Source organism: Drosophila miranda, chromosome 4 (genome assembly GCF_003369915.1).
Source record: "Drosophila miranda strain MSH22 chromosome 4, D.miranda_PacBio2.1, whole genome shotgun sequence".
NCBI lineage: Eukaryota > Metazoa > Arthropoda > Insecta > Diptera > Drosophilidae > Drosophila > Drosophila miranda.
Genome location: NC_046677.1, coordinates 31210843 through 31236525, shown reverse-complemented (window position 1 = coordinate 31236525; position 25683 = coordinate 31210843). Strand labels below are relative to the sequence as shown.

The 25683-nt window shown below is 57.8% G+C and overlaps 1 protein-coding gene across 26 annotated transcripts in view; it reads right to left on the bottom strand.

The window, feature by feature from the left end:
* LOC108161947 overlaps positions 1-25683 on the bottom strand; it is a 134999-nt gene that overhangs the window by 6299 nt on the left and 103017 nt on the right. For 15 of the 26 annotated variants that reach the window (XM_033393996.1, XM_033393994.1, XM_033393995.1 and 12 more), the window contains 27 exons: positions 25322-25633; positions 24923-25261; positions 24546-24854; positions 23157-24482; positions 22742-23086; positions 22382-22681; positions 21352-22305; positions 20930-21247; positions 20540-20869; positions 19859-20485; positions 19145-19792; positions 18773-19084; positions 18371-18709; positions 17040-18302; positions 16664-16978; positions 14984-16600; positions 14609-14923; positions 13883-14542; positions 12839-13810; positions 6953-12769; positions 6230-6892; positions 4696-5361; positions 3697-4626; positions 1850-3544; positions 1352-1552; positions 1097-1291; positions 33-1037 (listed from right to left, as the gene is read on the bottom strand). In XM_033393996.1, the coding sequence (XP_033249887.1) occupies positions 33-1037; positions 1097-1291; positions 1352-1552; positions 1850-3544; positions 3697-4626; positions 4696-5361; positions 6230-6892; positions 6953-12769; positions 12839-13810; positions 13883-14542; positions 14609-14923; positions 14984-16600; positions 16664-16978; positions 17040-18302; positions 18371-18709; positions 18773-19084; positions 19145-19792; positions 19859-20485; positions 20540-20869; positions 20930-21247; positions 21352-22305; positions 22382-22681; positions 22742-23086; positions 23157-24482; positions 24546-24854; positions 24923-25261; positions 25322-25633 (22773 nt within the window). The remainder of the gene's footprint in view (positions 1-32; positions 1038-1096; positions 1292-1351; positions 1553-1849; positions 3545-3696; positions 4627-4695; positions 5362-6229; positions 6893-6952; positions 12770-12838; positions 13811-13882; positions 14543-14608; positions 14924-14983; positions 16601-16663; positions 16979-17039; positions 18303-18370; positions 18710-18772; positions 19085-19144; positions 19793-19858; positions 20486-20539; positions 20870-20929; positions 21248-21351; positions 22306-22381; positions 22682-22741; positions 23087-23156; positions 24483-24545; positions 24855-24922; positions 25262-25321; positions 25634-25683) is intronic. The other 11 variants (XM_033394010.1, XM_033394011.1, XM_033393988.1 and 8 more) reach the window with 8 other exon arrangements.

The following is a 25683-nucleotide window of genomic DNA, read 5'->3' as shown; positions in this document are numbered from 1 at the left end:
TGGAATTGGGACTTTATGAGCTGTGTACGTACGTGGCAGACAGCGATCCTTGGGATTGCCCGAATAGCCAGGCGGGCAGCGGCAGATGGCCTTCCTCTGCTGCACATGGCAGTAGGCACCGATGCCGCAGGCATCCGCAGCACATGGACTCACACACAATTCGTTGCGGCACGTCTTGTCCCTGGGGCAGTCGTCATCTCGCGTACAGCCTGGCTCTGGACTCTTCGGCAGGCCGATCTCTGTGGAATAGCATTCGATGCGAGGATTGCCCTGGTAGCCGGCGGGACAGCTGCACTGTGCATAGTGATCCCGCGATGTACATTGGGCATTGACGCCACACTTTTCGAGGCGGCAGGCGTCCAGGCAGTTTCCATTCGAACAGACCTCAGGATTGGCGCACTCGGAGCTGTGCTGACAGCCACCACTGGGCGGGGCAATGGGTCTCCTGATGGCCACACAGTTGCCCGAGTTATCGGTGACCGTGTCGCTGGGACACTTGCAGATCATGGTGCGCAGTGGCAGGGTATCGAGGACGGCACAGGTCTGTTGGGGACTGCACACATGAGGAGTAGCGCAAGGATCTGCACAGCGTTCGTTGATGCAGGCAAGTTTCGAGGGACACTCGGCATCCTGTGTGCACTCCGGAGCCTGTGGGGTTTGCTGTGGCATATCGCACTGGACAAACGGATTGCCCTGGTATCCTGCGCGGCACTCGCACTGCGGCTGATGGCGTCGACCCACACAGATGGCGTTCAAAGCACAGGTCTCCTGCTCGCAGACGGGCCGGCAAACGCGGTTTAGGCGGTCGCAGGCTTCGTGATCGGCGCAATCCTCGTTGTATTGACAATGGCCGGTTATGCAGGCCACGAAGGGACTGCCCTGAGTGCCGGCCGGACAGCTGCAGACAGCCTGGTGATTCTGTGGCAAACATTGGGCTCCACTGCCGCAACGCACTTGTCCATGGGTGCAGGGATTCACGCAGTTCTCATTCAAACAAGCCTTGTCGTAGGGACAATCGGCATTGATTTTGCATTCAGCTGTGAAATAAACAGTTTGTTTAGGGATCTTAGGACTTGTCAAGGGTCTCTCCACTTACGTTTGTAACATTGGACTTGCGGATCACCGCCCCAGCCAGCGGGACAGTAGCATGTGGGACGAGAGTTCTGCACACGACATTCGGCATTGCCGGCACAAGGATTGGCCTCGGCACATGGGTCCTGGCAACGCTTATTGATGCACGCCGTGGTTGGCGTGCACTCTGAGTCGTGTGTGCATCCAGCTGTGATTTGAGCTGCAAAGGACCATATCATAAATAAAACGCAATCGATATAGAGGATTCAATGGGTCTTACGTGGCTGGTAGCAATTGGTGAACGGATCCCCTTGGGTGCCTTGAGGGCAGCTGCAAATGGCTCGATGCTGCTGGGCCAGACACTGGGCTGTTCGGGCGCAAGGGGAGCCATCCAGGCAGGGATTGACACAGTTGCCAGCGCGACAGGCTTCCGTATCCTGGCACTGATCGTGCGATGTGCAGCCCAGGTCTTGAGCGGGTTCTAGTGCAGAAGAAAATGCAAAAGATTAGCAGGATTCTGGTAGTACAATTAGTCATGGTATTGGCATGTGCAAGAGTTAAGAGTTATAGAGTGCTTGCAAATATATGTACAACTGCAAAGGTGGTGCATATATGCTCGAAAGATCGGGTATCAAAGAATCAAAGATATATATATTATATTTTACAGCACTTTACACACAACTAAAACTCTGCTGCAATGAGAGAGAAGCAAACTCAAAAGTAAAGCAAAAAGCAGAAATATTCAATGATCGATCCTGGACTTGGACCGATGCCTCACCTTTGCGACATCCAATGTCGGCATCACCCACATAGCCAGGCTCACAGCGGCACGTCATGGTGCGCAGGGGCAGTGTGTCGACCACGTCGCAGATGGCATTGGCGCCACACGGATGGGTCACAGCGCATGGGTTCTTGCATTCGCCTGAGAAGCAGGCCAGCTTGCTGGGACACTCGGCATCCATGGTGCAGCCCTCGGGTTGCACGGGCACCAGGTCACAGCGTATGGCGGGATTTCCACTGAAGCCGGCCGGGCAGCGGCACTGGGCGCGATGGTTGTCCACACGACACTGGGCACCGATGCCGCAGTTGCACGGATCCTCGCATCTCTCGTTGCGGCAGGCCAAATGGAACGAGCACTCGTCGTCGCTTCGGCACTCCGGTCGCTCGCAGCGCACCAGAGGATTGCCGTGGTATCCATCCGGACAGTGGCAGCGCGCGCGGTGGTTGAAGTCGGCGCGACAGGTGGCTCCTGCGCCGCACTGGGTGAAGCTGCAGGGATCCACACACTTTTCGTTGATGCAGGCCTCGGTAGGGGCGCATTCGGTGTCGGAGCGACAGCCGAGTAGGTAGCAATGCTGCAGGGCATTGCCCGTGTATCCCTCGTTGCAGACGCACAGCGGACGATGGAGCTGGACATGACAGCGGGCCTGTTGGGCGCAGAGATTGGTCTGCTCGCAGGGATTTCTGCACACCTGGTTGATGCAGGCCTTGTCATTGGTGCATTCTGCATCGCTGACGCACTCCGGCTTCGGGGGCTCCAGCTGTGGGATCTGCCGCAGACACTGGGCGTATGGCGAGCCATAGAAGTCGGGTGGACAGCTGCAGACAGCTTTGTGGTTGATGGCACGGCAGATGGCATTGAGGCCGCAGGCCTGCAGACACGGGTCGCGGCACTTCTGGCTAACGCAGGCGCGATCGCGGGAGCAGTCCTCGTTGATCACACACTCAGGATAGCTGCAGGTGGCAGCGCCATTGTGGACACGACAGATGCCGTTGCTGCGACAGGGCGATGGGTTGCAGGGATCCACTGGCTCTGCTTGGCGCGGAGTCTCGCACTGGACGAACGGATTACCCACCATGTTGGCGGGGCAACTGCAGACGGGGCTGTGGTTGATGGTCTGACACACGGCTCCGTAGCCGCATTCGCCCACGCAGGCATCCACGCACTTGGCATTGATGCAGGCCTTATCCTTGGCGCAGTCCGAGCTCAGAGTGCACTCCGGGCGACAGCCCTGGGCCAGAGGATTCCCAAAGAATCCTGGCAAACACTCACACACGGCCTTCTCGCTCTGCACTCGGCACACGGAGTTGGGTCCACACGGCGAGGGATAGCAGGGATCGGAGACAGGTGGTGGGGCCAGCAGGCGCGTGCACTGAAGAAAGGCATTGCCCGTGTATCCTGTCGGACAGGAGCAGATCGGTATGTGGTTGTTCATGTTGCACATCGCCTCCAGGCCGCAGACTCCCGGGCAGGGATCCACGCATTTGCTGCGCACACAGGCCCTGTTCGCAGGACACTCGGAGTTGCCCACGCACTCGGGGCGACAGCCCTCGTAGGGATTCCCTATATACTCCTGCTGGCTGCATTCGCACACATAGCTCTGGCCGGTCACACGGCAGTCGGCATTGGTGCCGCAGGGCGATGGATAGCAGGGGTTCTTCGGTGTGGCTGGTGGCTCCTGCAATGGTGGTTCTGCAAAGGGTAAAGATTATGGAAAAATTTGGTTAAATGGAGTCCTACAGGTGGAGGTCGGTCCCTGCCTGAATACAATATGCAAACTTGTTTCGGGGTCGGGAAATGGGAATGGGCATGGGCGGTGGGGAAGGAGAGAGTCTTATTCTTACTTTGGCACAGGCGGAAGGGATCCCCGGTCATGCCGCTGGGGCACTGACAGTTGGGCGTGTGCAGCCGGACCACGCATAGGGCGTTCTGGCCACAGCTGCCGGGACAGGGATCGGTGCAGCGCTGATTGATGCAGGCCAGGCTATTGGAGCACTCGTCGTTGCTGACACACTCGGGTCGGCAGTTGGGAGGTGTGCCCTGGAACTCTGGCAAGCAGCGGCACTGCGCCTGACCCTTCTTATTGCTGCACTGGGAGTTGGGGCCGCAGGGCGATGGGTAGCAGGGATCGCGCACAGCATTGGATTCGGGTCTTCGCACAATCACGAGATGACACTGGGAGTAGGCATTGCCGGTGTAACCGGGACTGCACTCGCAGTGCGCTCTGTGCTGCACCGCCTGGCAGATGGCATTGAGACCGCATTGTCCTGGACAGGGATCCACACATTTCTGGTTGATGCACGCGTGCACCTGGGAGCAGTCGGAGCTGGCGTAGCACTCCGGACGGCAGTTGGGGGGCTGACCGAAGTAGCCCGCCAGGCAGGAGCAGATGGCCACGTCGTTTCTCTCCAGGCATTGGGCGTTGTCTCCGCATGGTGATGGATGGCAGGGATTGGGCGGACGCGCTGGGGGCTCATCGCGCAGCGGGGAGCAGGACACAAAGGCGTTGCCCGTCATTCGCTCAGGACAGTGGCACATCGCAATATGGTTGACGGCATCGCAGAGGGCATTCGGTGCACAGTTTCCTGGGCAGGGATCGATGCACTTTTTCCGCACGCAGGCCCTGTTCCTCGGACAGTCGGAGTTCAGGACGCACTCGGGCCGGCAGCCGGTGTACGGATCGCCCTGATATTCGGGCAGACACGAGCACTGACCATCACGGCACTGGGCATTGGCGCCGCAGGGTGACGGCTGGCAGGGATCGGAGGTCGGAGCTGTAAAAGAGGTTTGGCCGGGATTAGAAGAGACCACATAGGGGGCTGTAAAATGGTGGGCTGGCATACTCGTCGGGGGCGGCGTTGGTGGCACGATCCGACAGCTGGTGAATGGATCTCCGGTATAGCCACTGGGACACGAGCAGCTCGGCGTGTGATTGATCACGTTGCAGAGGGCGGCAAAGCCGCAGGCACCCGGACAGGGGTCGCCACACTTCTCGTTGATGCACGCCTGGCTGCTGGGACACTCCGCATTGATGGTGCACTCTGGCCGGCAGTTGGGAGCAGCGCCCACATAATTGGGCAGGCAGCTGCAGCTGGCTCCTCCGTTCACCTCCCGACACTGGGAGTAAGGTCCACAGGGCGAGGGATAACAGGGATCACGAGGAGGGTCCTCCGACTTTGGTGGTTTTGGTGGTGGGGGATTAGGTAGACAGCGGGTCAAGGCATCGCCTGTGAGCCCGGGCAGACACGAGCAGAGCGGACTGTGATTCCTCACATGACACTGGGCGTTCAGACCACAGGAGCCGGGACAGGGATCCTGGCACTTCTGATTGATGCACGCCTTGTCCGCAGGACACTCGGCACTGATCACACACTCGGGACGGCAGGCGGGCGGCGTGCCCACAAACTCGGGCAGACAGGAGCAGATGGCCTGGCCCTGGGACTCGCGACACTGGGAATTGGCACCGCATGGCGATGGCTGGCAGGGATTCACGTATTCCGGAGGCGTGGCTATATAGGAGGTTGAGAATATTGGAGTATTTAGCATTCGTACAAATCACATGACCATGGCGAAGCGTTTAGCGATTAAAAAGGCAACCAAAAGCGTATATAGTTTCGTAAAAAGCTAGCATATTGTCACAGAGCATTTTAGACGCGAAATTCGAAAGCGTTCAGGGCGGCAACGGTGGGCAAGGAGCAAAAATAAACAGCACCATGCCCACGACGTTTATGTTGTTTTTGAGAGACTTTATCAGATGTACCCTATGGTAGGCTAAGAGTCGGGCACTGCGTTGTTTGGGAGTCGCATTATGGCAAAGGGATAGCATTTTCGATGAGAGATTCGATGGATTAAGGGGTTTACCGATGATAAAGAGATGACTGAATAAAGAGAAGGCGTAAGACTGAGAATTGAGTACTGCATTTTGTAGGAATTGAGCACAGCGTTGTTTTTCAAAGAGAGCGGAAGTGGCATCAAGATCGGGACTCTATGGAGGCAGCTTATTCGAAGAGATAATGGATGGGTTTAGGCGTTTAACGATGATTCTTAAGGTTACAAGGAGATGACGGCATATAGAGAGGGCTAAGAAGGCATAAGACTGAGAATTTAGTGCTGAATTTTGTAGGAATTGAGCACTGCGTTGTTTTTTAGAGAGAGTGGAAGTGGAATCAAGATCGGGTTTATATGAAGGTAGCTTATTCGATGAGAGACTCGATGGATTTAGGGGTTTAACGATGATGCTTAAGGTTACAAGGAGATGACGGCATATAGAGAGGGCTGAGAAGGCATAAGACTGAGAATTGAGTACTGCATTGTTGTTTAGAGCAAGAGGAAAGAGACGCATTAGGCTTAGGGCGATTCTTAGAGTTCGTTTCTTACGTTCATGTTGCACCCTACGACATGCGAGGTAGGGATTGCCAATATAACCCTCGTGGCACTCGCAGACGGGGCTGTGATTAATGGCCAGACAATGGGCATTGGGGCCGCAGGCACCGGGACAGGGATCGCGACACTTCTCGCCGAGGCACGCTCTGTCACTTCTGCAATCCGAATTGACCGTACACTCGGGGCGACAGATCTCATACGGATTGCCGTAATAATCGGGCAGACAATGGCATACGCTCATATCATGGTGGGGTCGACAAATGGCATTGATGCCGCAAGGACTGGGTTGGCAAGGCACAGGCACAGGTACAACCACATCCCTCACGGGCTCAGGACGAGCACAAATGCTATACGCATTGCCCACGTAGCCCTCGGGGCAATAGCAGATGGGGCTGTGGGACACCACACGGCAAAGAGCCAGTTGGCCACAGGTGCCGGGGCACGGATCGATGCACTTATGGTTTCTGCATGCCTTGTCGGCTGGACAGTCGGCGCTGCTTACGCACTCGGGCCGACAGTGAGGTGGGGTTCCCCTGGGGTATTGGGGCAGGCATGAGCAGCGGGCAGAGCCGCCTGCCGTGGCCTGACACTCGGAGTAGGGGCCACAAGGTGAGGGCAGACATGGGTTAACATCGTCGCGAGGAGGTGGTGGCAAAACTGAAAGAGTAAGACGTGAGATCAGGATGGGGTTTGGGTTTAGAGGGTTCTCCGGCATACCTATGGGCTGACACGATAGCAAGGGGTTGCCCGTGAGATGGGGCGGACACAGACAGCGGGGACTGTGGCTCTGCACGTGGCATATGGCCCGTATGCCGCATGCCCCCGGGCAGGGATCGCGACACTTGAGATTCAGGCAATACTTGTCCAGAGCACAATCGGAGTTCGAGGTGCATTCGGGACGACAGGCGGGTGGTGTGCCAATGTATCCCGGGAGGCAGTAGCAAATCGCCTGCTCATGATAGGCCCGACAGTTGGCATTGGGTCCGCATGGCGAAGGTCGGCACGGATTGATGGGCGTACGCTGTGGTATCACCGCGGGCAATGTGGTTGGAGGCGGCTCTGTTGTGGCTGGGATGGGATCGCAGCGCACAAAGGCATCGCCTTGCATTCTATCCGGGCAGGAGCAGGTCGCCAAATGGTTGTAGACATGGCAGAGTGCGTTCAGTCCGCATGTTCCTGGACAGGGGTCCTGGCACTTTTGATTGATGCATGCCTTGTCCCGGGCACACTCTGTGTTCAGGACGCACTCTGGACGACAGCCAAAGTAGGGATCGCCTCGGTATTCCGGCAAGCAACTGCATTTCCCATCATGACACACCGCATTGGGTCCGCATATCGAAGGGTAACAGGGATCCTTCTGGACTATGGGTTCATGCTGTATCGGTGTTGGTTGGCAGGAAACGAAAGGATCTCCTGTGTATCCAGAGCGACAGAAGCAATGGGGCACATGTTCATGCACTCGACACACTGCCTCATAGCCGCATGATCCCGGGCAGGGATCGCGACACTTTTCATTGATGCACGCCAGCGCCGAGGGACAGTCAGATTGGACGACACACTCCGGCCGACAGTTGGGCGGAGTTCCACTGTAGTTGGGCAGACAGACGCAGGCGGCCGCTCCAAAGCGATTGTGGCACTGCGAGTACGGTCCGCAGGGCGATGGGTAGCAGGGATTGAACTCGAAAACGGGCCTTGCCACATCATAGTTGGGTCGACGAGTGGGTCCTGGTTGTGCTACGGATGGTATGTTGATAATTCCAGGTGTAGGTTGGGGTTGTGGCTGTGGCCTCTGAGTCTCGTTGTTGACATCGAACACAGGTTGTTGGGGTGCCGCAGGAGAAGGTTGTGGCACCGAAGGGACATTTACCACTCCGGGAGTTGGTACATAAATCGGTGGTGATGGTTGTGATGGTATATTGATCACTCCAGGCACAGGTTTTGGGACGGGAGTTGGGTAACTGACATCCTGGATAGGTGGATTCTGTGACGGATACGTGGGCTGTGGCACCGAAGGAATGTTTACCACTCCGGGAGCTGGTACATTCGGTGGGGACGGTTGTGACGGAATATTGATCACACTTGGCGTTGATGAAGGAACTGGATGTGGCACAGAAGGCACGTTTATAACTCCTGGTATAGGATTTGGTTGTGGTGTTGGATAGCTAACGTCCTGAATAGGTGTTGGATTCTGTGTTGGATATGTAGGATGTGGCACTGAAGGAATGTTGATAACTCCAGGTCTTTCTATAACTGTCGGTGGTGATGGTTGTGACGGAATATTGATCACACCAGGAATCGACGACGGCACTGGCTGTGGCGCAGAAGGAATATTTACAACTCCTGGTGCAGGAGAGGGAATTGGTTGCGGTGTTGGATAGCTAACATCATGGATCGGTGGATTATAAGTTGGATACGTAGGCTGTGGCACTGAAGGAATGTTTAAAACTCCGGGAGTTGGTACAATATTTGGTGGTGATGGTTGTGACGGAATATTGATTACTCCAGGCACAGGATTTGGCACAGGAGTTGGTTGTGGCACAGAATGCACGTTTATGACACCCGGCACGGGACTTGGTCGTTGTGTCGGGTAGCTAACATCATGAATGGGTGGATTCTGAAGCGGATACGTAGGCTGTGGCATCGAAGGAATGTTTACTACACCCGGCTGTGGTTGTGGGTGTGGAGTTGGCCTTGGTGGAGCCGGAACATATATTGGCTGCTGGGGCACCGGGTACACTGGCCGGGGAGGCGAGGGTATATTGATGACACCTGGTATCGACGGAGGCGGCGGATAGTACACGTCGTATATGGCAGGGCGCTGCACAATCGGCGGCTGAGGTGAGGGATACACTTGTTGCAGCGGCACAGAAGGAACATTGATCACTCCCGGCTGTGGTGCAGGTGTCACAGGGCTCACAGTGGATGGTATAAATACTGGACGTTGCGATACAGGTGCCACAGGCTGCGGCAGAGATGGGATATTCACTATCACTGGCCTCTGGGGCACTGGGGAGTTTGGCGTGGGGTAGTTCACATCGTAAACTGGCGGCTGAGGTGTGGGATACACTGGTTGCGCCACGGATGGTATATTTACAACACCAACAGGTCTTTCAGGGATCGGTGTCTGAGGCGTTGGATAATGGACGTCATGAATGGGAGGCCGGGGCTGCGGTACAGAGGGAATATTAATTATTCCTGGCTGTGGTGCAGGTGGCACAGAGTTCAAGGGTGTTGGCACATAAACTGGCGGTTGATGCGACGGCGGTATCGGTTGCGGTACAGAAGGAATATTAAACACTTCCGGCTGTGGTGCTGGTGTCGGTTGCGGTACAGAAGGAATATTAATCACTCCCGGCTGTGGTGCAGGTGTCGGTTGCGGTTGCGGTACGGAAGGTATGTTCACAATTCCGGGTGCCGGTTGAGGATGAGGAATCGTAGGATGATTTACATCGTAGATCGGTGGCTGGGGTGTTGGGTAGACAGGTTGGGGCACCGAAGGTATATTAACGACTCCTGGCTGCGGCGAAGGCTGTGGCACTGAAGGAATATTGACAACTCCAGGTTGCTGGTGAATCGGTGTCTGGGGCGTGGGATAGTTCACATCGTAAACTGGCGGCTGGGGTGACGGATACACTGGCTGTGGCACGGGGGGAATGTTCACTATTCCAGGCTGTGGTGCAGGTGTGGGGTTCGCCGGCGATGGTATAAATACTGGTCGTTGCGGAACTACAGGCACGGGCTGTGGCACAGAAGGAATATTTACTATTCCTCCTGGCTGTTGTGGAACCGAAGATGGATAGTTGACAACTCCAGGCTGCTGTTGAATCGGTGTTTCGGGTGACGGAACATTGTAAATCGTCGGTTGTGGCGAAGGATACGTGGGGATGTTTACAACTCCTGGTTGTTGTGGAATTGATTGTGGAGGGTACTGTGGCCTTGGGTACTGGACATCATGGATGGGTGGCTGGTTGGGGATATTGACAATTCCCGGCTGCGGTTGTTGAATGTACACCAATCCGGGAATTGCCACTGGATAGGGTGGTGATGGGGTGTCGTATATCTGTAAGGGTCTTTCGGCTGTCGGGGCTGTCGGGAAATGAGTGACCAAGGGATTGGGGTTGTTAGGCTTTGAACCGTTTATACTGTCGGCGATTGTATTCTTACGTCTGCTGGGGATCTCGTAGCAACGGGTGAGCGGATCACCGGTGTGCGAGGCGATGCAGTAGCAGATGGGACTGTGATAATGCACCCGACACTCGGCATTCAAGCCGCAGATTCCTGGACAGGGATCGACGCACTTGAGATGGACACACGCCCTGTTAAGGGCACACTCTGAGTTCAAAGTACACTCGGGACGACACTGGGGCGGGGTTCCGTAGAAATCGGGCAGACAGGAGCAAACGGCTTGGTCATTCGATGGCTGACACCTGGCATTGGGTCCACAGGGCGAGGGATCACATGGGGTTAAGGGTGCTGGGGCGGACGAAAGGATTAGACTGGGAGTCGATGGGGGATTGCATGTTGGATGCTTACATTCCTGGACAACGGGCAGCGGGGCGCAGTAGACCAGAGGATTACCCGTGTAGCCGCTGAAGCACTGGCAATGGGGAAAATGATCCAGGACGTGGCACTCGGCGTTGAGGCCGCAGGTGCCGGGACATGGGTCGCGACACTTTTGCTGCACGCACGCCCTGTGCGACGCACAGTCGGAATTGAGAATGCACTCTGGACGGCAGGCATCGTAGGGATTGCCGTAGTAATCCGGCAAACACACGCACGAGGCAATGCCTCTCTGCTGACTGCATCGAGCATTGGCCCCGCAGGGATTCGGTTCGCACGGATTGCGGATGGGCTGATCGTGTTGCAGTACTTCTATGGCCGTTGTGGGGGGTATCGCGGGGGATTCGTAGGAGGGCCGACGTGCTGGCGGCAGACACGAGTTGAATGGATTGCCCACCAGCCCGGGGGCACAAACACAGTTCGGCTGGTGATTGTACGTCCGGCAGATCGCATTGTAGCCGCAGAGACCGGGACAGGGATCCCGGCACTTCCAATTGATGCACGCCCTGTCGCTGGGACACTCGCTGTTGGCAATGCACTCGGGTCGGCAGTAGGGTGGCACGCCCAGATACTCGGGCAGGCAGCGGCAGATGGCATTGAGGCCATCCTCATTGCTGCACTGTGAGTGGGGGCCGCAGGGAGTTGGCTGGCAGGGATCGATGGGTTCCCGTTGGACAGGAGTTAAACGGATAACCTGGCATTGGGAGTACGGACTGCCCGTGTACCCTGCCGGGCAAACGCACTGCGGACTGTGGTTGATCACATGGCACTCGGCCAGATAGCCACAGGCACCAGGACAAGGATCGCGACACTTTTGGTTAACGCACGAGAGGCTCGGGGAACACTCGGAGTCGCTGACGCACTCTGGCCGACAGTCGGGCGGACTGCCGTAATAGCCAGGCAGGCAGGTGCATTCCGCGCGAGAACCAATCTCGCGACACTGTCCATGGGCACCACAGGGCGATGGCTGGCAGGGATGCAGCTGAATGGGTGAATCCTGCTGCTGCTTTGGCTGGCAAAGCACGAAAGGATTTCCCTGCTGGCCGTCCGGACAGTGACACAGGGCCACATGATTCTGGACTCTGCAGTGGGCTCCGGAGCCACAAGTTCCCGGGCACGGATCCAGGCAGCGATTGCGTATGCATGCCTTATTCGAGGGACACTCTGTGCTCAGCACGCACTCGGGACGACAGCCCGCATAGGGATCGCCCTGGTAGAGTGGCAGACAACTGCAGACGCCGTTCGAGCACTGGGTATTGGGACCACAGGGGGAAGGATGACAGGGATCATCTTTGAGAACAATAGGAGTCACTGGAGGCGGAGACGGAGCTGGCGCTGGATAGCAGCGGTAGAAGGGATCTCCAAGGTATCCTTGCGGACAAAAGCAGGTGGGGACATGATTGAGGACCGAGCACTGGGCGTACAGACCGCAGGCACCGGGACAAGGATCGCGGCACTTCTGGTTGATGCACGCCCGATGGCCGGGACAGTCGGAGTTGAGGGTGCACTCGGGTCGACAGTGGGGAGGAGTGCCGTAGTAGGAGTCCAGACAGGTGCAGACACCTTGTCCGTACTCCTCGCGACACTGGGCATACTGTCCGCAGGGGGAGGGCACGCAGGGATCTACAGGAGACGACTGTCGAATGGGTTGATGGGGAGGTGGAGCAGGTAATGGCAGGCATCGGGTGAAGGCATCACCGGTGTAGCCGGGCGGACAGGAGCACAGGGCTCGGTGTTGATGAGCCTGACAAATGGCTTTCTGCCCGCAGGCGCCTGGACACGGATCGGAGCAATGTCTGGCCACACAGGCCCTATCGTGGGGACACTCGGGATTGGTGGTGCATTCGGGTCTACAGGCAGGCGGCGAGCCATAGTAATCGGGCAGACAGCGACAGACAGCCTGTCCCTGGGCTACGCTACACTCAGAGTTGGGACCACACGGCGAGGGCTGGCAGGGATTAACCGGTTCGATTGCTGGAGGGGTGCAGAAGGGTGCAAACGTGTTGGTCGATTGTGGGTTAGTGCAAAGGGTGGGTTGCTTACGTTCCGCCTGGATAGGCACCGCATGGCAATGGCGATAGGGATCCCCTCTGTAGCCGGGATAGCAGCTACAGCTGGGGATGTGATTGACGACCTGGCATTGGGCATTCGGGGCACAGCTACCAGGACAGGGGTCGCGACAATGTTGATTCAAGCAGGCCAAATGGCCGGAGCAGTCCGAATTGACGACACACTCGGGTCGGCAGCCCTCGTAGGGATTGCCGTAGGTCTCGGGCAGGCACTGGCATGCCGCAGCTCCTCCTTGCTGTCTGCACATGGCATTGCTACCGCATGGGTTCTGCGCGCACGGATTGATCTGGTCTTGTTCTATTGCTGGTCTTGGACGGCAGCCCGTGTAGGGGTCTCCGATGTAGTCTCCAATGCACAGGCACGAGGGCACATGGCTCACGACCTGGCAGCTGGCTGCCTGTCCGCACAAACCAGGACACGGATCGCGGCACTTCTGCTGGATGCATGCCAATTGGTTCGGGCACTCGGAGGATGTTATGCACTCTGGTCGACAGTTGGGTGGCGATCCTATGTAGCCTTCAAGGCACTTGCAGATGGCTTGATCGCCTTGTTCCGTGCACTGGGCATTCGATCCACATGGGGATGGATGACAGGGATTCACAGGGAGGGGCTCTCGCTGCACAACCGCTGGTGGTATCTGCTGACACAGGGAGAAGGCATTTCCCGCGTATCCTGCGGGACAACTGCAGTGCGGGACATGTCGGATGACCTGGCAGTTGGCAAATTGTCCGCAGGCCCCGGGGCAGGGATCGCGACACTGCTGATTGAGGCACGCCAAGTGGGGGGCACAGTCCGAGTTGATGGTGCATTCCGGTCGACATCTGGGCGGGACACCGAAGTATCCACTCAAGCAGGAGCACACGGCCTGCTGGTTGGCCTCGCGACACTGGGCATTAGATCCACAGGGCGATGGCTGGCAGGGATTAGGGGGCTCCACGGGAGAAGCTAAACAACAGACGGGGGAGGATGAATTAGGTGGCGGGGTTTCTTCAACAAAGGATTTCCAATGGAACCTACATTGAACAAGGATGGTCGTACACTGGATGAAGGCATTTCCGGAAGTCCCGGGTGGACAGAGGCAGATGGGTATGTGGTTGCGCACCTCACAAACGGCGCCTACACCACAGGCCCCCGGACAGGGATCCACGCATTTGCTGCGCTGACAGGCCCTGTCCCGGGCACACTCTGAATTCAGGACACACTCCGGGCGACAACCCACATACGGATTGCCATCGAACTCTGCGAGACAGTTGCACTGTCCTCCGGCACTGCAAATGGCGTTGGGGCCGCATGGCGAGGGATTGCAGGCATCCCGTAGTACTGGAACCGGAGCTGGAGGAGGTTGGGGTCTGCAGCTGATAAAGGGATTGCCCTGATAGCCAGGGGGGCAGCTACAGATGGGCGTGTGATTGATGACGTTGCAGTGGGCCAGCAGGCCACAGGAGCCAGGACAGGGATCGCGGCACTTCTCGCTGATGCAGGCCAAGTGCGAGGCGCAGTCTGGATTGATCACACACTCCGGCTGGCACTGAGGCGGGACACCAAAGTATCCTGGCAGGCAGGAGCACACGGCCTGGGTGCCCTGTGCTCTGCACTGGCCGAAGGTGCCGCAGGGCGAGGGTGCACACGGGTCGCGGTAGATATCCTTGGGCGGAGCATCATAGCTAATGACGGGTCCTGCAAAGGGTTTTTTTGGTTTGTTGGTGTTAGGAAAGTCCAAAGGGGTGATCATTGGAGTCTTACGGATCGGCTGGCAGCCACTGAAGGCATATCCAGTGTAGCCGGGCAGACAACTGCAATGCGGACTGTGGTTGAGGACACGGCATTGGGCATTGCTGCCGCAGATCCCCGGACAGGGATCGACGCAGTGGTGCTGCACGCATGCCCTGGTCAGGTCGCACTCGCTGGAGATGGTACACTCGGGCCTACATGCAGGCGGGGATCCAACAAAGTCTGGCAGGCATTTGCATATAGCTTGACCATTCGCCTCGCGACAGTGGGCATTGGGTCCGCAAGGCGAGGGCTGGCAGTGACGGGAGGCAATGGGTTCGGGCAGGGCTGCAGGGAGGACGAAAATGTGGGGTGAGTCTGCCAAGGGAACGTCAAGGAGTGTCTTACGATCACGCAGGAGGCTGCAATAGGTGTACGGATTGCCCTGGTAGCCCGCCAGGCACTGGCATTGGGGCAGATGATGGCGCACTTGGCACAGGGCATTGGAGCCGCAGGTGCCTGGACAGGGATCGCGACAGTGTTGATTGACACACGCCAAATGGCTGGGACAGTCCGTGTTGAGGACACACTCTGGACGACAGCCCTCGTAGGGATTGCCAAAGGTGTCGGGCAGGCACTGGCATGCCCCTGCTCCATTACGTTCGCTGCAAACGGCATTGGCGCCACAAGGACTGGGCACGCACGGATTGAGTGGTGTCTCTGGGACATCGCGCACCACTTGACAGCCATAGAATGGATTGCCATTGTATCCAGCGAGGCACGTACACATGGGCGTATGATTGATCACATAGCACTCCGCATTCAGGCCACAGACTCCAGGGCAGGGATCGCGGCACTTTTCGTTGCGGCAGGCCAGATTCGTGGGACAATCGGAGTTGGATACGCATTCCGGCCGGCAGTCGGGTGGTGTGCCCACAAATCCAGCGAAGCAGCTGCATTGGGCGTTGGTTCCTTGGACGCGACACTTTGCATTGGCGCCACACGGCGAGGGTTGACAGGGATCCAGCGGAACAGGGTCCTGCCTGACAGGTGCAGGCGGAGGTTGACGGTGGCATGCCACAAATGGATTTCCAGTAAACGATTGGATGCAGTGGCAGTTGGGACTGTGATTGATCACGCGACACTCGGCATTGAGGCCGCAGGATCCCGGACAGGGATCGCGACACTGTTGCTGCAGACACGCCAAGTGCAGCGGACATTCCGCATTGCTTACGCATTCCGGACGGCAGGATGGTGGCGTGCCCACAAATTGTGGCAGACACGAGCACACGGCCTGGCCATTGATGCGGCGACATTGGGCATTTGGTCCGCAAGGCGAGGGCTGACAGGGATCGACTATGATGGGAGGATCCTGAGCTGGCGGCGGCAGTGGTCGGCACTGAGAGAAGGCATTGCCAGTCATTCCCGGGGGACAATGGCACATGGCCACGTGTCGGTGGACCTCACAGATGGCACTAGATCCACAAGTGCCGGGACAGGGATCGATGCACTTGTTCCGCACGCACGCCTTGTCCCAGTCGCATTCCGCACTCAGGACGCACTCGGGTCGACAGCCAATCAATGGATTTCCGATGAACTCTGGCAGACAGCTGCATCTTCCTTGCTGGCAGACGGCATTGGCACCGCACGTAATCGAAGCGCAGGGATCGCTGGCATCCTGTTGTGGGGGTGGATTGCGTGGCCGAGAATGGCAGGATGTAAATGGGTTGCCAATCAGTCCTGGAGCACACTGACACGTGGGACTGTGGTTGATCACCGTGCAGAGGGCGTTGAAGCCACAGGCTCCTGGACAGGGATCGCGACAGTGCTGCTGTTGACACGCCAGATGCGAGGGACAATCCTCGGCGATGGTGCATTCGGGTCGGCAGTTGGGTGGAGTGCCGTAGTACGCGGGGAGGCAGGTACAGGTGGCAGAGCCTTGGTTGTCTCTGCACTCCGCATACTGGCCGCAGGGCGAGGGTAAGCAGGGATCGCGATACACATCCAAGAGCGGGGGAAGGGGTGCTAAAAAGGGGTAGGATAGATTTACAGATTCTTCTTCTGCTTGGGTGCAGACTCTTCTCTTACGTGGCAGGGGCAGGCATCGGGAGAAAGCATCGCCAGTGAACCCTGGACGACAACTACAGATGGGGGCATGCTGGAAGACGCGACATTCGGCATTGGAGCCGCACACTCCGGGACAGGGATCGCCACACTTTTGATTGAGGCATGCCTTGTCACGGGCACACTCCCCATTCGAAACGCACTCGGGTCGACAGTTGGGCGGAGCCCCCACATATTCCGGTAGACACGAGCAGATGGCCTGCTCGTTGTTCTCACGACACTGGGAGTTGGGGCCACAGGGCGAGGGCTGGCAGGGATTCACGTACTCCTTGAGGATAGCTAAGGACAGTTTGCGTAGGGTTAGGGCTAATCTTCGGAGACAGACAGATCTTCAACTCACGTTTCTCTGGCAGACGACAGTAGCTGTAGGGATCCCCTATGAATCCGCTGAGACAATGACAGGTGGGAAGGTGATTGATCACGCGACAGGCGGCATTCAGGGCACAAACCCCGGGACACGGATCACGGCACTTCAGCTGGTGGCAGGACTTATCCGACGGACAGTCGCTGTCGGCCACACACTCGGGACGACAGGCCTCGTAGGGATTGCCATAGTATTCGGGTAGGCACTGGCAGGAGCCGGCATTGCCCTCGCGGCGACACACAGCATTGGCCCCACAGGGATTCGGGGAGCAAGGCTGGACATATTCGATTTGTTGAACGATCGGAGGCTGGTGGCAGGCGGTGAATGGATCCCCCGTGAAGCCGGGCAGGCAATGGCACATGGCGGCGTGGCTTATCGCATGGCACTGGGCATTGGAGCCACAAATGCCCGGACAGGGATCGCGGCAGTGCTGACTGATGCAGGCCCTGTCAAAGGGACACTCCGAATTGGTCACACACTCGGGCCGGCAGTTGGGCGGCGTTCCAATGTAGCTGGGAAGACAGCTGCACTGTGCCTGATCTCCCAGAGCAAGGCACTGGGCATAGGGTCCGCAAGGAGAGGGCTGACAGGGGCTCCTGGGGGGTTCCTCATCGCGACGCACTGGTTCCGGGAAGCAGCCCGCGAAGGGGTTGCCATTGTGTTGCGGCGGACAGCTGCAGATTGGAGCATGATTGACCACATGACAGAGGGCGTTGAAGCCACAGGTTCCGGGACAGGGATCGATGCAGTGCTGCCGCTGGCAGGCCAGTCGCGGCAGACAATCCGAATTGTGGGTGCACTCGGGCCGACAATTGGGTGGCGTACCCACATAGTCCTCAATGCAGGAGCAGACGGCATTGTTGTTGAGTACGCGGCAACGGCTGTTGGAGCCGCACGGTGTCGGTGCGCAAGGATCGGGTGGAGTCAATGCCACTGGTGGGAACTCGCACTGGATGAAGGCATTGCCTGTCATCTGCTCTGGACAGCGGCACATGGCGATGTGATTGATCGTATCGCATATGGCATTGCGGGCACAGGTGCCCGGACAGGGATCCACACACTTGTGGCGCACACAGGCCCGATCCTTCGAACAGTCGGCATTCAGGACACACTCTGGGCGGCAGCCCCTGTAGGGATCCCCCTGGTAGTCCCCAATACACGAACACTGACCGTTCGAGCACTGAGCATTGGGTCCGCAGGGCGAGGGATGGCAGGGATCATCAAGGGCAATGGGTGTGGCTATGGGTGGAGTATAGGTAGGGGTTGAGAGATGTTTACAGCAGGATGCTTTTCCATTCGATTCTTACGTGGTGGCTGGGGTTCTGGGAAACAATTGGTGAACGGATCTCCCACATATCTGGGGGGACACTGACAGCTCGGCACATGGTTACGCGTGGTGCAGAGGGCGTTGTAGGCACAGGAGCCGGGGCATGGATCCACACACCTCTGGTTGATGCACGCACGGCTGGACAGGCACTCGGAACTCTGGGTACACTCGGGTCGGCAGTTGGGCGGCAGACCAAAGTAGTTGGGGAGACAGCTGCAGATGGCCTGACCCTGGGACTGCCTGCACTGGGCATTGGCACCGCAAGGGGACGGCTGGCAGGGATCGCTTACAATGTCGTAGAGTATATGCGTTGTGGGAGCTGATCGAATGGGAAGGATGTTAAGAGGACATACACTCTCTGGGGACGGGAGAAGCGACTTACGAGGCAATGGATAGCAACGGGTGAATGGGTCTCCCGTGTAGCCTGGCTGACAGGAACAGAGTGGGGCATGGTTCATTCCAAGACAATTGGCATAGCTGCCACAGGCACCTGGACAGGGATCCACACACTTGTGGCGCACACAGGCCCTGTCCAGACTACACTCGGAGGAGACCGTACACTCGGGACGACAGCCAGGCGGACTGCCCACGTACTCGGGCAGACAGGAGCAAGTGGCCAGGCCATTCAGTTCACGGCACTGGGAGTTGGGGCCGCAGGGAGAGGGCTGGCAGGGATTCACATACTCACGAATGGCTGGAATGGGAGAGGGAAGAGCTCTATAGAGCGATACAGGGATTTCTGATGTCTGCTTACGTTTGGTCTCAATGCTGCAATAGCTATAAGGATCTCCCACATAGCCGTTCTGGCAGTTGCAGGTGGGCAAATGATTGCGGACATAGCACTCGGCATTCTGGCCACACACTCCAGGACAGGGATCGCGGCACTTCTGGTTCACACAGGCTCTGTTCGAGGCACAATCGGAGTCCAGGACACACTCGGGACGACAGGCCTCATAGGGATTGCCGTGGTATTCGGGCAAGCACTGACAGGAGCCGACTCCATTCTGTTGCCGGCACTCGGCAAAGGCGCCACAGGGACTCGGATTACAGGGCTGCAGGACCTCTATGGGATCACGTACAACAATGGGATCACAGCGAATGAAGGGATCCCCGCTGTATCCTGGCTGGCAGTGGCACATGGCGCTGTGGCTAATGACGCGACAAACTGCAGATGTGCCACAAAGCCCTGGACAGGGATCTTTGCAGCGATTGTTCACACAAACTTGGACCGAGCTGCACTCGGAGTTGGATACACACTCGGGCCTGCAGTTCGGCGGAGTGCCAAAGAAATTGGCGAGACATGAGCAGGATGGTGTATCACCCACGGGCCGACACTCGCTGTTGGGACCGCAGGGAGATGGCTGGCAGGGATCTCGGAGCACCACATCCCTCACAGGTTCAACTGTACACGGAACACATGGCAATAATTAGGTGGCACTTCTGGTGATGGACTGGGGGTTAGACTTACAGATCCTATGACACTGAACGAAGGGATTGCCCGTGTAGCCAGGTCTGCAGCTGCAGAAGGGACTGTGGCTGACGGCTCGGCACTGGGCATGGGCGCCACAAGCTCCCGGACAGGGATCGACGCAACGCTGGTTCTGGCACGCCAAATGGGGTGCACAATCGTAGTTGCTGCTGCACTCGGGTCGGCAGGCGGGGGGGACGCCAAAGTAGTTGGGGAGGCAGCTGCAGATGGCCTGATCATTGCGCTCGCGGCACTCGGCATAGCTGCCGCACGGCGATGGGCTACAAGGATTGCGGTAGACATCCACTGCATCACGTACGGCGCTGCACTGGACAAAGGCATTTCCAGTCATTCCCGGGGGACAGTGGCACATGGCTATGTGGCTCTGGACTTCACAGATGGCACTGGCACCGCACGTGCCTGCACAGGGATCTGTGCACTTTTGGCGGATGCAGGCCAGATGCCGAGGACACTCGGCACTCAGCACACATTCGGGTCGGCAGGAGACATAGGGATCCCCCTGATAGTCGGCCACACAGCGGCACTGACCATCGCCCGAACAAATGGCATTGCTGCCGCAGGGACTGGGATTGCAGGGATCACGGGGTTCATCGTAGCTTGGAGGGGCTGTAGGGTTGGGATTAGCAAAGAGTTCTGAAGAGGTTAACGTCAAGGTCTTACGTGGAGCTGGGTGGCAGGCCAAGAAGGCGTCTCCCACATAGCCCTGGAGGCACAGACAGCTGGGCACGTGATTGGTCACCCGACACTCGGTCTGCTGGCCACAGGCGCCGGGACAGGGGTCGCGACACCTTTGATTGATGCACGCCAAGTGGCTGGGACACTCTGCATTGATGGAGCACTCGGGTCGGCAATGCGGGGGAGTGCCAAAGTAGTTCGGGAGACAGGAGCACACAGCCTGCTGATGTTGGTTGCGGCAGGTGGAGTAAAGGCCACAGGGTGAGGGTGCACAGGGATCGCGGTAGGGGGCCACATCTCTTAGGGGTGGAGGAACTGTCGAGGGTCGTAGAGGATTAACACCATTCTGGATCATAGTTCTGGATCGTTCCTTACTCTCTGGTCGTGGCAGACAGCGCACGAAGGGATCGCCCATCATGGCCGGGGGACACCTACAGATGGGACTATGGTTTCGCACCTCACAGATCGCAAGCTGGCCACACACACCAGGACAGGGATCGGCACACTTGTAGCTGATGCAAGCCTGGGTGGAGGGACACTCAGAGCTGGAGGTACACTGGGGACGGCAGTTGGGCGGGGCTCCCTCAAACTCGGGGCCACAGGAGCACACGGCCTGCTCGTTGACCACGCGACAAATGGCATTGGAGCCACAGGGCGATGGCTGACAGGGATTCACGTAGTCATGGACAATAGCTAGTGGTTTGGGTTAGGATACAATATACGCTTGGAATTAGTAACTAACTACGACCAAAATTTAGTACAACTGCTAAGGATAGCGATAATTGGAACTAGCTTACGTTCTGGCGGTTGGCTACAATAGCGATACGGATCGCCTATATATCCAGGGAAGCAGCTGCAGATGGGCGTGTGGTTCACGACATTACATTCGGCGTTCTGGCCACAGCTGCCGGGGCAGGGATCGCGGCACTTCTGCTGCTGGCAGGCTCTGTTCGCAGGACAGTCCGAATTGAGGACGCACTCCGGACGGCAGCCCTCGTAGGGATTCCCGAAGAACTCCAGCAAGCACTGACAGGCGCCCGCTCCGTTCCGTTGTATGCACTCGGCGTTCGAGCCACAAGGCGAGGGATGGCACGGATTGATGATCTCCACATCGTGGATAATCGGCTGGCACTGGGTGAAGGGATCGCCGGTGAGGCCCGCATCACAGATGCACATGGCCGAGTGGGAGACAACGCGACAAATGGCACTTATACCACACAGACCAGGGCAGGGATCGCGACACTTCTGATTGATGCACGCCCGATTCGATGGACACTCGGAGTTGGTCACGCATTCCGGCTTGCAGTACGGCGGAGAGCCAACAAATTCCGCCAGACAGGAACACGATGCTGTGTCCCCAACGGCCCGACACTCGGCATTGGGTCCGCAGGGGGAGGGTCGACAGGGATCGCGTGGCTCGAGTTCCTCCCTCTGAGGAGGCTCGATGATCTGCTGGCAGCCCACAAACGGATTGCCCGTATAGTGGGGCAGACACGTGCAGAAGGGATTGTGATTGACGACACTACACTGGGCATTCCTGCCACAGGCTCCAGGACATGGATCCACGCACTTTTGATTCACGCACGCCTCGAGAGACACACATTCCGCGTTCGAGGTGCACTCTGGTCTACAGAGTGGAGGGGTTCCAATATATCCTGGCACGCAGGAGCATACCGCCTGACCATTGGCCTCACGGCACTGAGAATTGGGGCCACAGGGTGATGGCTGACACGGCTGGACAATGGCTGGTGCTGTGGGAAGGGCGGAGGGAAATGGTTGGAATCTCTCTGGAAATTTGGAGTAGTTTCTGATGTCTGGGATGCTTACGTGGCACTGGTTGGCACTGGATAAACGCATTGCCAGCATACCCCTCCGGACAGGTGCACATGGGCACGTGATTGAGGACCGAACAAATGGCATTGGGGGCACAGGTGCCCGGGCAGGGATCGAAGCACTTGTGACGCGCACAGGCCCGATCGCGCGAGCAATCCAAACTGGTGATGCACTCGGGACGACAGCCGCTGTACGGATCCCCATGGTACTCAGGGATGCACGTGCAGACGCCTGCGTTGCACAGAGCATTTGCTCCACAGGGCGAGGGATTGCAGGGATCATCTAGCTCCACAGCTAAGGAGATCCGATCGTTAAAGCATTTCTGAATGGAACTACAAGGTCTTAAGGTCTTACGTGGTGGCGGCGGAGGTTGGGGCTGGCAGTGGGTGAACGGATCGCCCGTGTATCCCGGCGGACAGGTGCAGCTGGGCGTATGATTGATCACGTTGCAAGTGGCACCAAGGCCACAGGAGCCGGGACAGGGATCGCGACACTTCTCATTGATGCAGGCCTCTCTACTGAGACACTCCGCATTGATGCGGCACTCGGGACGGCAGTTGGGCGGAGCTCCCAAGTACCCAATCGAACAGGAACAGGCAGGAGCGTCGCCATTCGAACGGCACTCGGCATACGGGCCACAAGGGGAGGGCACACAGGGATCGACTGGTGTCTTTTGCACTGGAGGTGCCACTGGCACAGCTTTTTGGGTAAAATTGGGAGATTAAAACACTTGGACCTCTGACTCCTAGTCGTTCCGGGGTCTACTTACGGGGTTTGGGTACACAGCGGTAGAAGGCATCGCCCGTGTAACCGGCGCGACACGTACAAATGGGACTGTGGTTCACTACACGACAGGTGGCCTGCTCTCCGCAGGTATTCGGACAGGGATCGATGCACTTCTGGCCCACGCAGGCCTTATCCGGCGAGCACTCTGAGGAGATGGTACACTCGGGACGACAGACAGGAGGTGCACCCACATATTCGGGAAGACAGGAGCAAACGGCCTGCTCGTTGGACTCACGACACTGGGAATTGGGGCCACACGGCGAAGGCTGGCAGGGATTCAGATACTCCTTGATGGCTACAAAAGTTAGAACATTGTAGGGATTGATCTCCAAGCGAATTTGTATGTCTGATGTCTTACGTTGGCGTTCAAGCAGGCACTGACGGTAGGGATCGCCCGAATAGCCCGTGAGGCAGCTACAGCTGGGCACGTGGTTGAGGACATTGCAGATGGCATTCTGGCCGCAGGTTCCCGGGCAAGGATCCTCGCACTTCTGCTGCTGACAGGCTCTGTTGGATGGACAATCAGAGTTGAGGACACATTCCGGACGGCAGCCCTCGTAGGGATTCCCAAAGTACTCCGGCAAACACTGGCAAGAGCCAGCATCCTGGCGCGAAGTGCACCTGGCATTGACGCCACAGGGACTGGGGTTGCATGGGTCCAATCGATCCAACTGCTGGATTCTCTTCTCCGTACACTGGGTGAAGGGATCACCCTCCATTCCCTCGGGGCAGACGCAACTGGGAGTGTGCGAGAGCACACGACACTCGGCCAAGAGGCCGCATAGACCAGGACAGGGATCGCGACACTTCTGCTGGATGCAAGCCTGATGAGTGGGACACTCGGAGCTGGTAACGCATTCGGGCCGACAGTTCGGCGGAGCGCCAATGTACTCGGGCAGACAGGTGCACGACGGCGTCTCATTGATCTCCCGGCACTGGGCATACGCGCCGCAGGGTGAGGGGAGGCATGGCTGACGCGGCGGTGGCACTGGCGGCTCAATGATCGGCTGGCAACTGACGAAGGGATTGCCCGTGTGGCGGTCCAGGCAGCGACAGAACGGACTGTGGTTCGTCACATGGCACTGGGCACTGCGGCCGCAGACGCCCGGACAAGGATCGCTGCATTTCTGGTTCAAACATGCCAGGTTCAGGGGACATTCCGCGTTACTGGTGCACTCTGGACGACAGAAGGGTGGACTGCCAATGAAGGGCGCGATGCAGGAGCAAATGGCCTGCTGGTTGGCCACGCGACACTGGGCATTCGGTCCGCAGGGCGAGGGCTGGCAGGGATTCTGCACGACATCGAGTTCTGTAATATCCAAGACTTTGTAGGGACTCCAAATGCGGGTGACAGTCGATGGATTGGGCTTACGTGGCACAGGGCTACACTGGATGAAGGCATTTCCCTGCATTTCCGCGGGACAGCGACAGTTGGGAATGTGATTCAGGACCTCGCATATCGCATTCGTTCCACATATTCCGGGGCAGGGATCCACACACTTGTGCCGCACACAGGCGCGACTACGATCGCATTCTGTGTGGAGGACGCACTCGGGACGACAACCGGTGTAGGGGTCGCCATGGTACTCCGGCAGACACGAGCATACGCCATTATTGCAGCGGCTATTGGAGCCACAGGGTGAGGGATAACAGGGATCTTGAGGTGGCAGTGGATCTTGAACTGGGATTTTGAAGACACATAAAACATTATTTCCATTGAATGTTCAGGGCTGACCGAAGGGGGCTTACTTTTCTGCGGCGGTTCGGGATTACAAACGCTGAATGGATCCCCGATATACCCCAGAAGACAGCTGCAGATGGGCGTGTGATTGATCACATTGCACTGGGTGTTGAGGCCACAGGAGCCGGGACAGGGATTGCGACACTTCTGATTGATGCACGCCTGATGGCTGGGACACTCCGCATTGATGGAACATTCGGGTCGACAGTTGGGCGGCGTTCCCAAGAACTGGGGCAGGCAAGAGCACGAGGGTGTGCCATAGACATCGCGACACTGGGAATTGGCCCCACACGGCGAGGGTACACAAGGATCAAGGGGTTCTCTTTCAATAGGTGCCTCAGGAGGAGCTGAAAAGTGGGTTTGATAGGATTTCTTCCATGGTATTCGAAGTATTCTTTGTGGCTTACGGGGCTGACGGTAGCAGCGGGTGAATGGATCTCCGGTGTATCCGCTCAGACAGCTACATATGGGATTGTGATTGCGAACGCGACACTCGGCCTGCTGACCGCAAACATTCGGACAGGGATCCACGCATTTGCGGTTCACACACGCCTTGTCGGCGGCACATTCCGAGCTGCTGGTGCATTCCGGCCGACAAGCCGGGGGACTGCCAATGAACTCGGGGAGGCAGGAGCACACAGCCTGATCGTTGATCTCGCGGCAACGCGAGTTGGGACCGCAGGGTGACGGCTGGCAGGGATTCACATAGATGGCTACGGCTAAAAGGAACACGATGGTCAGAGAAGATCATTGGGGAGACAGAGGACGG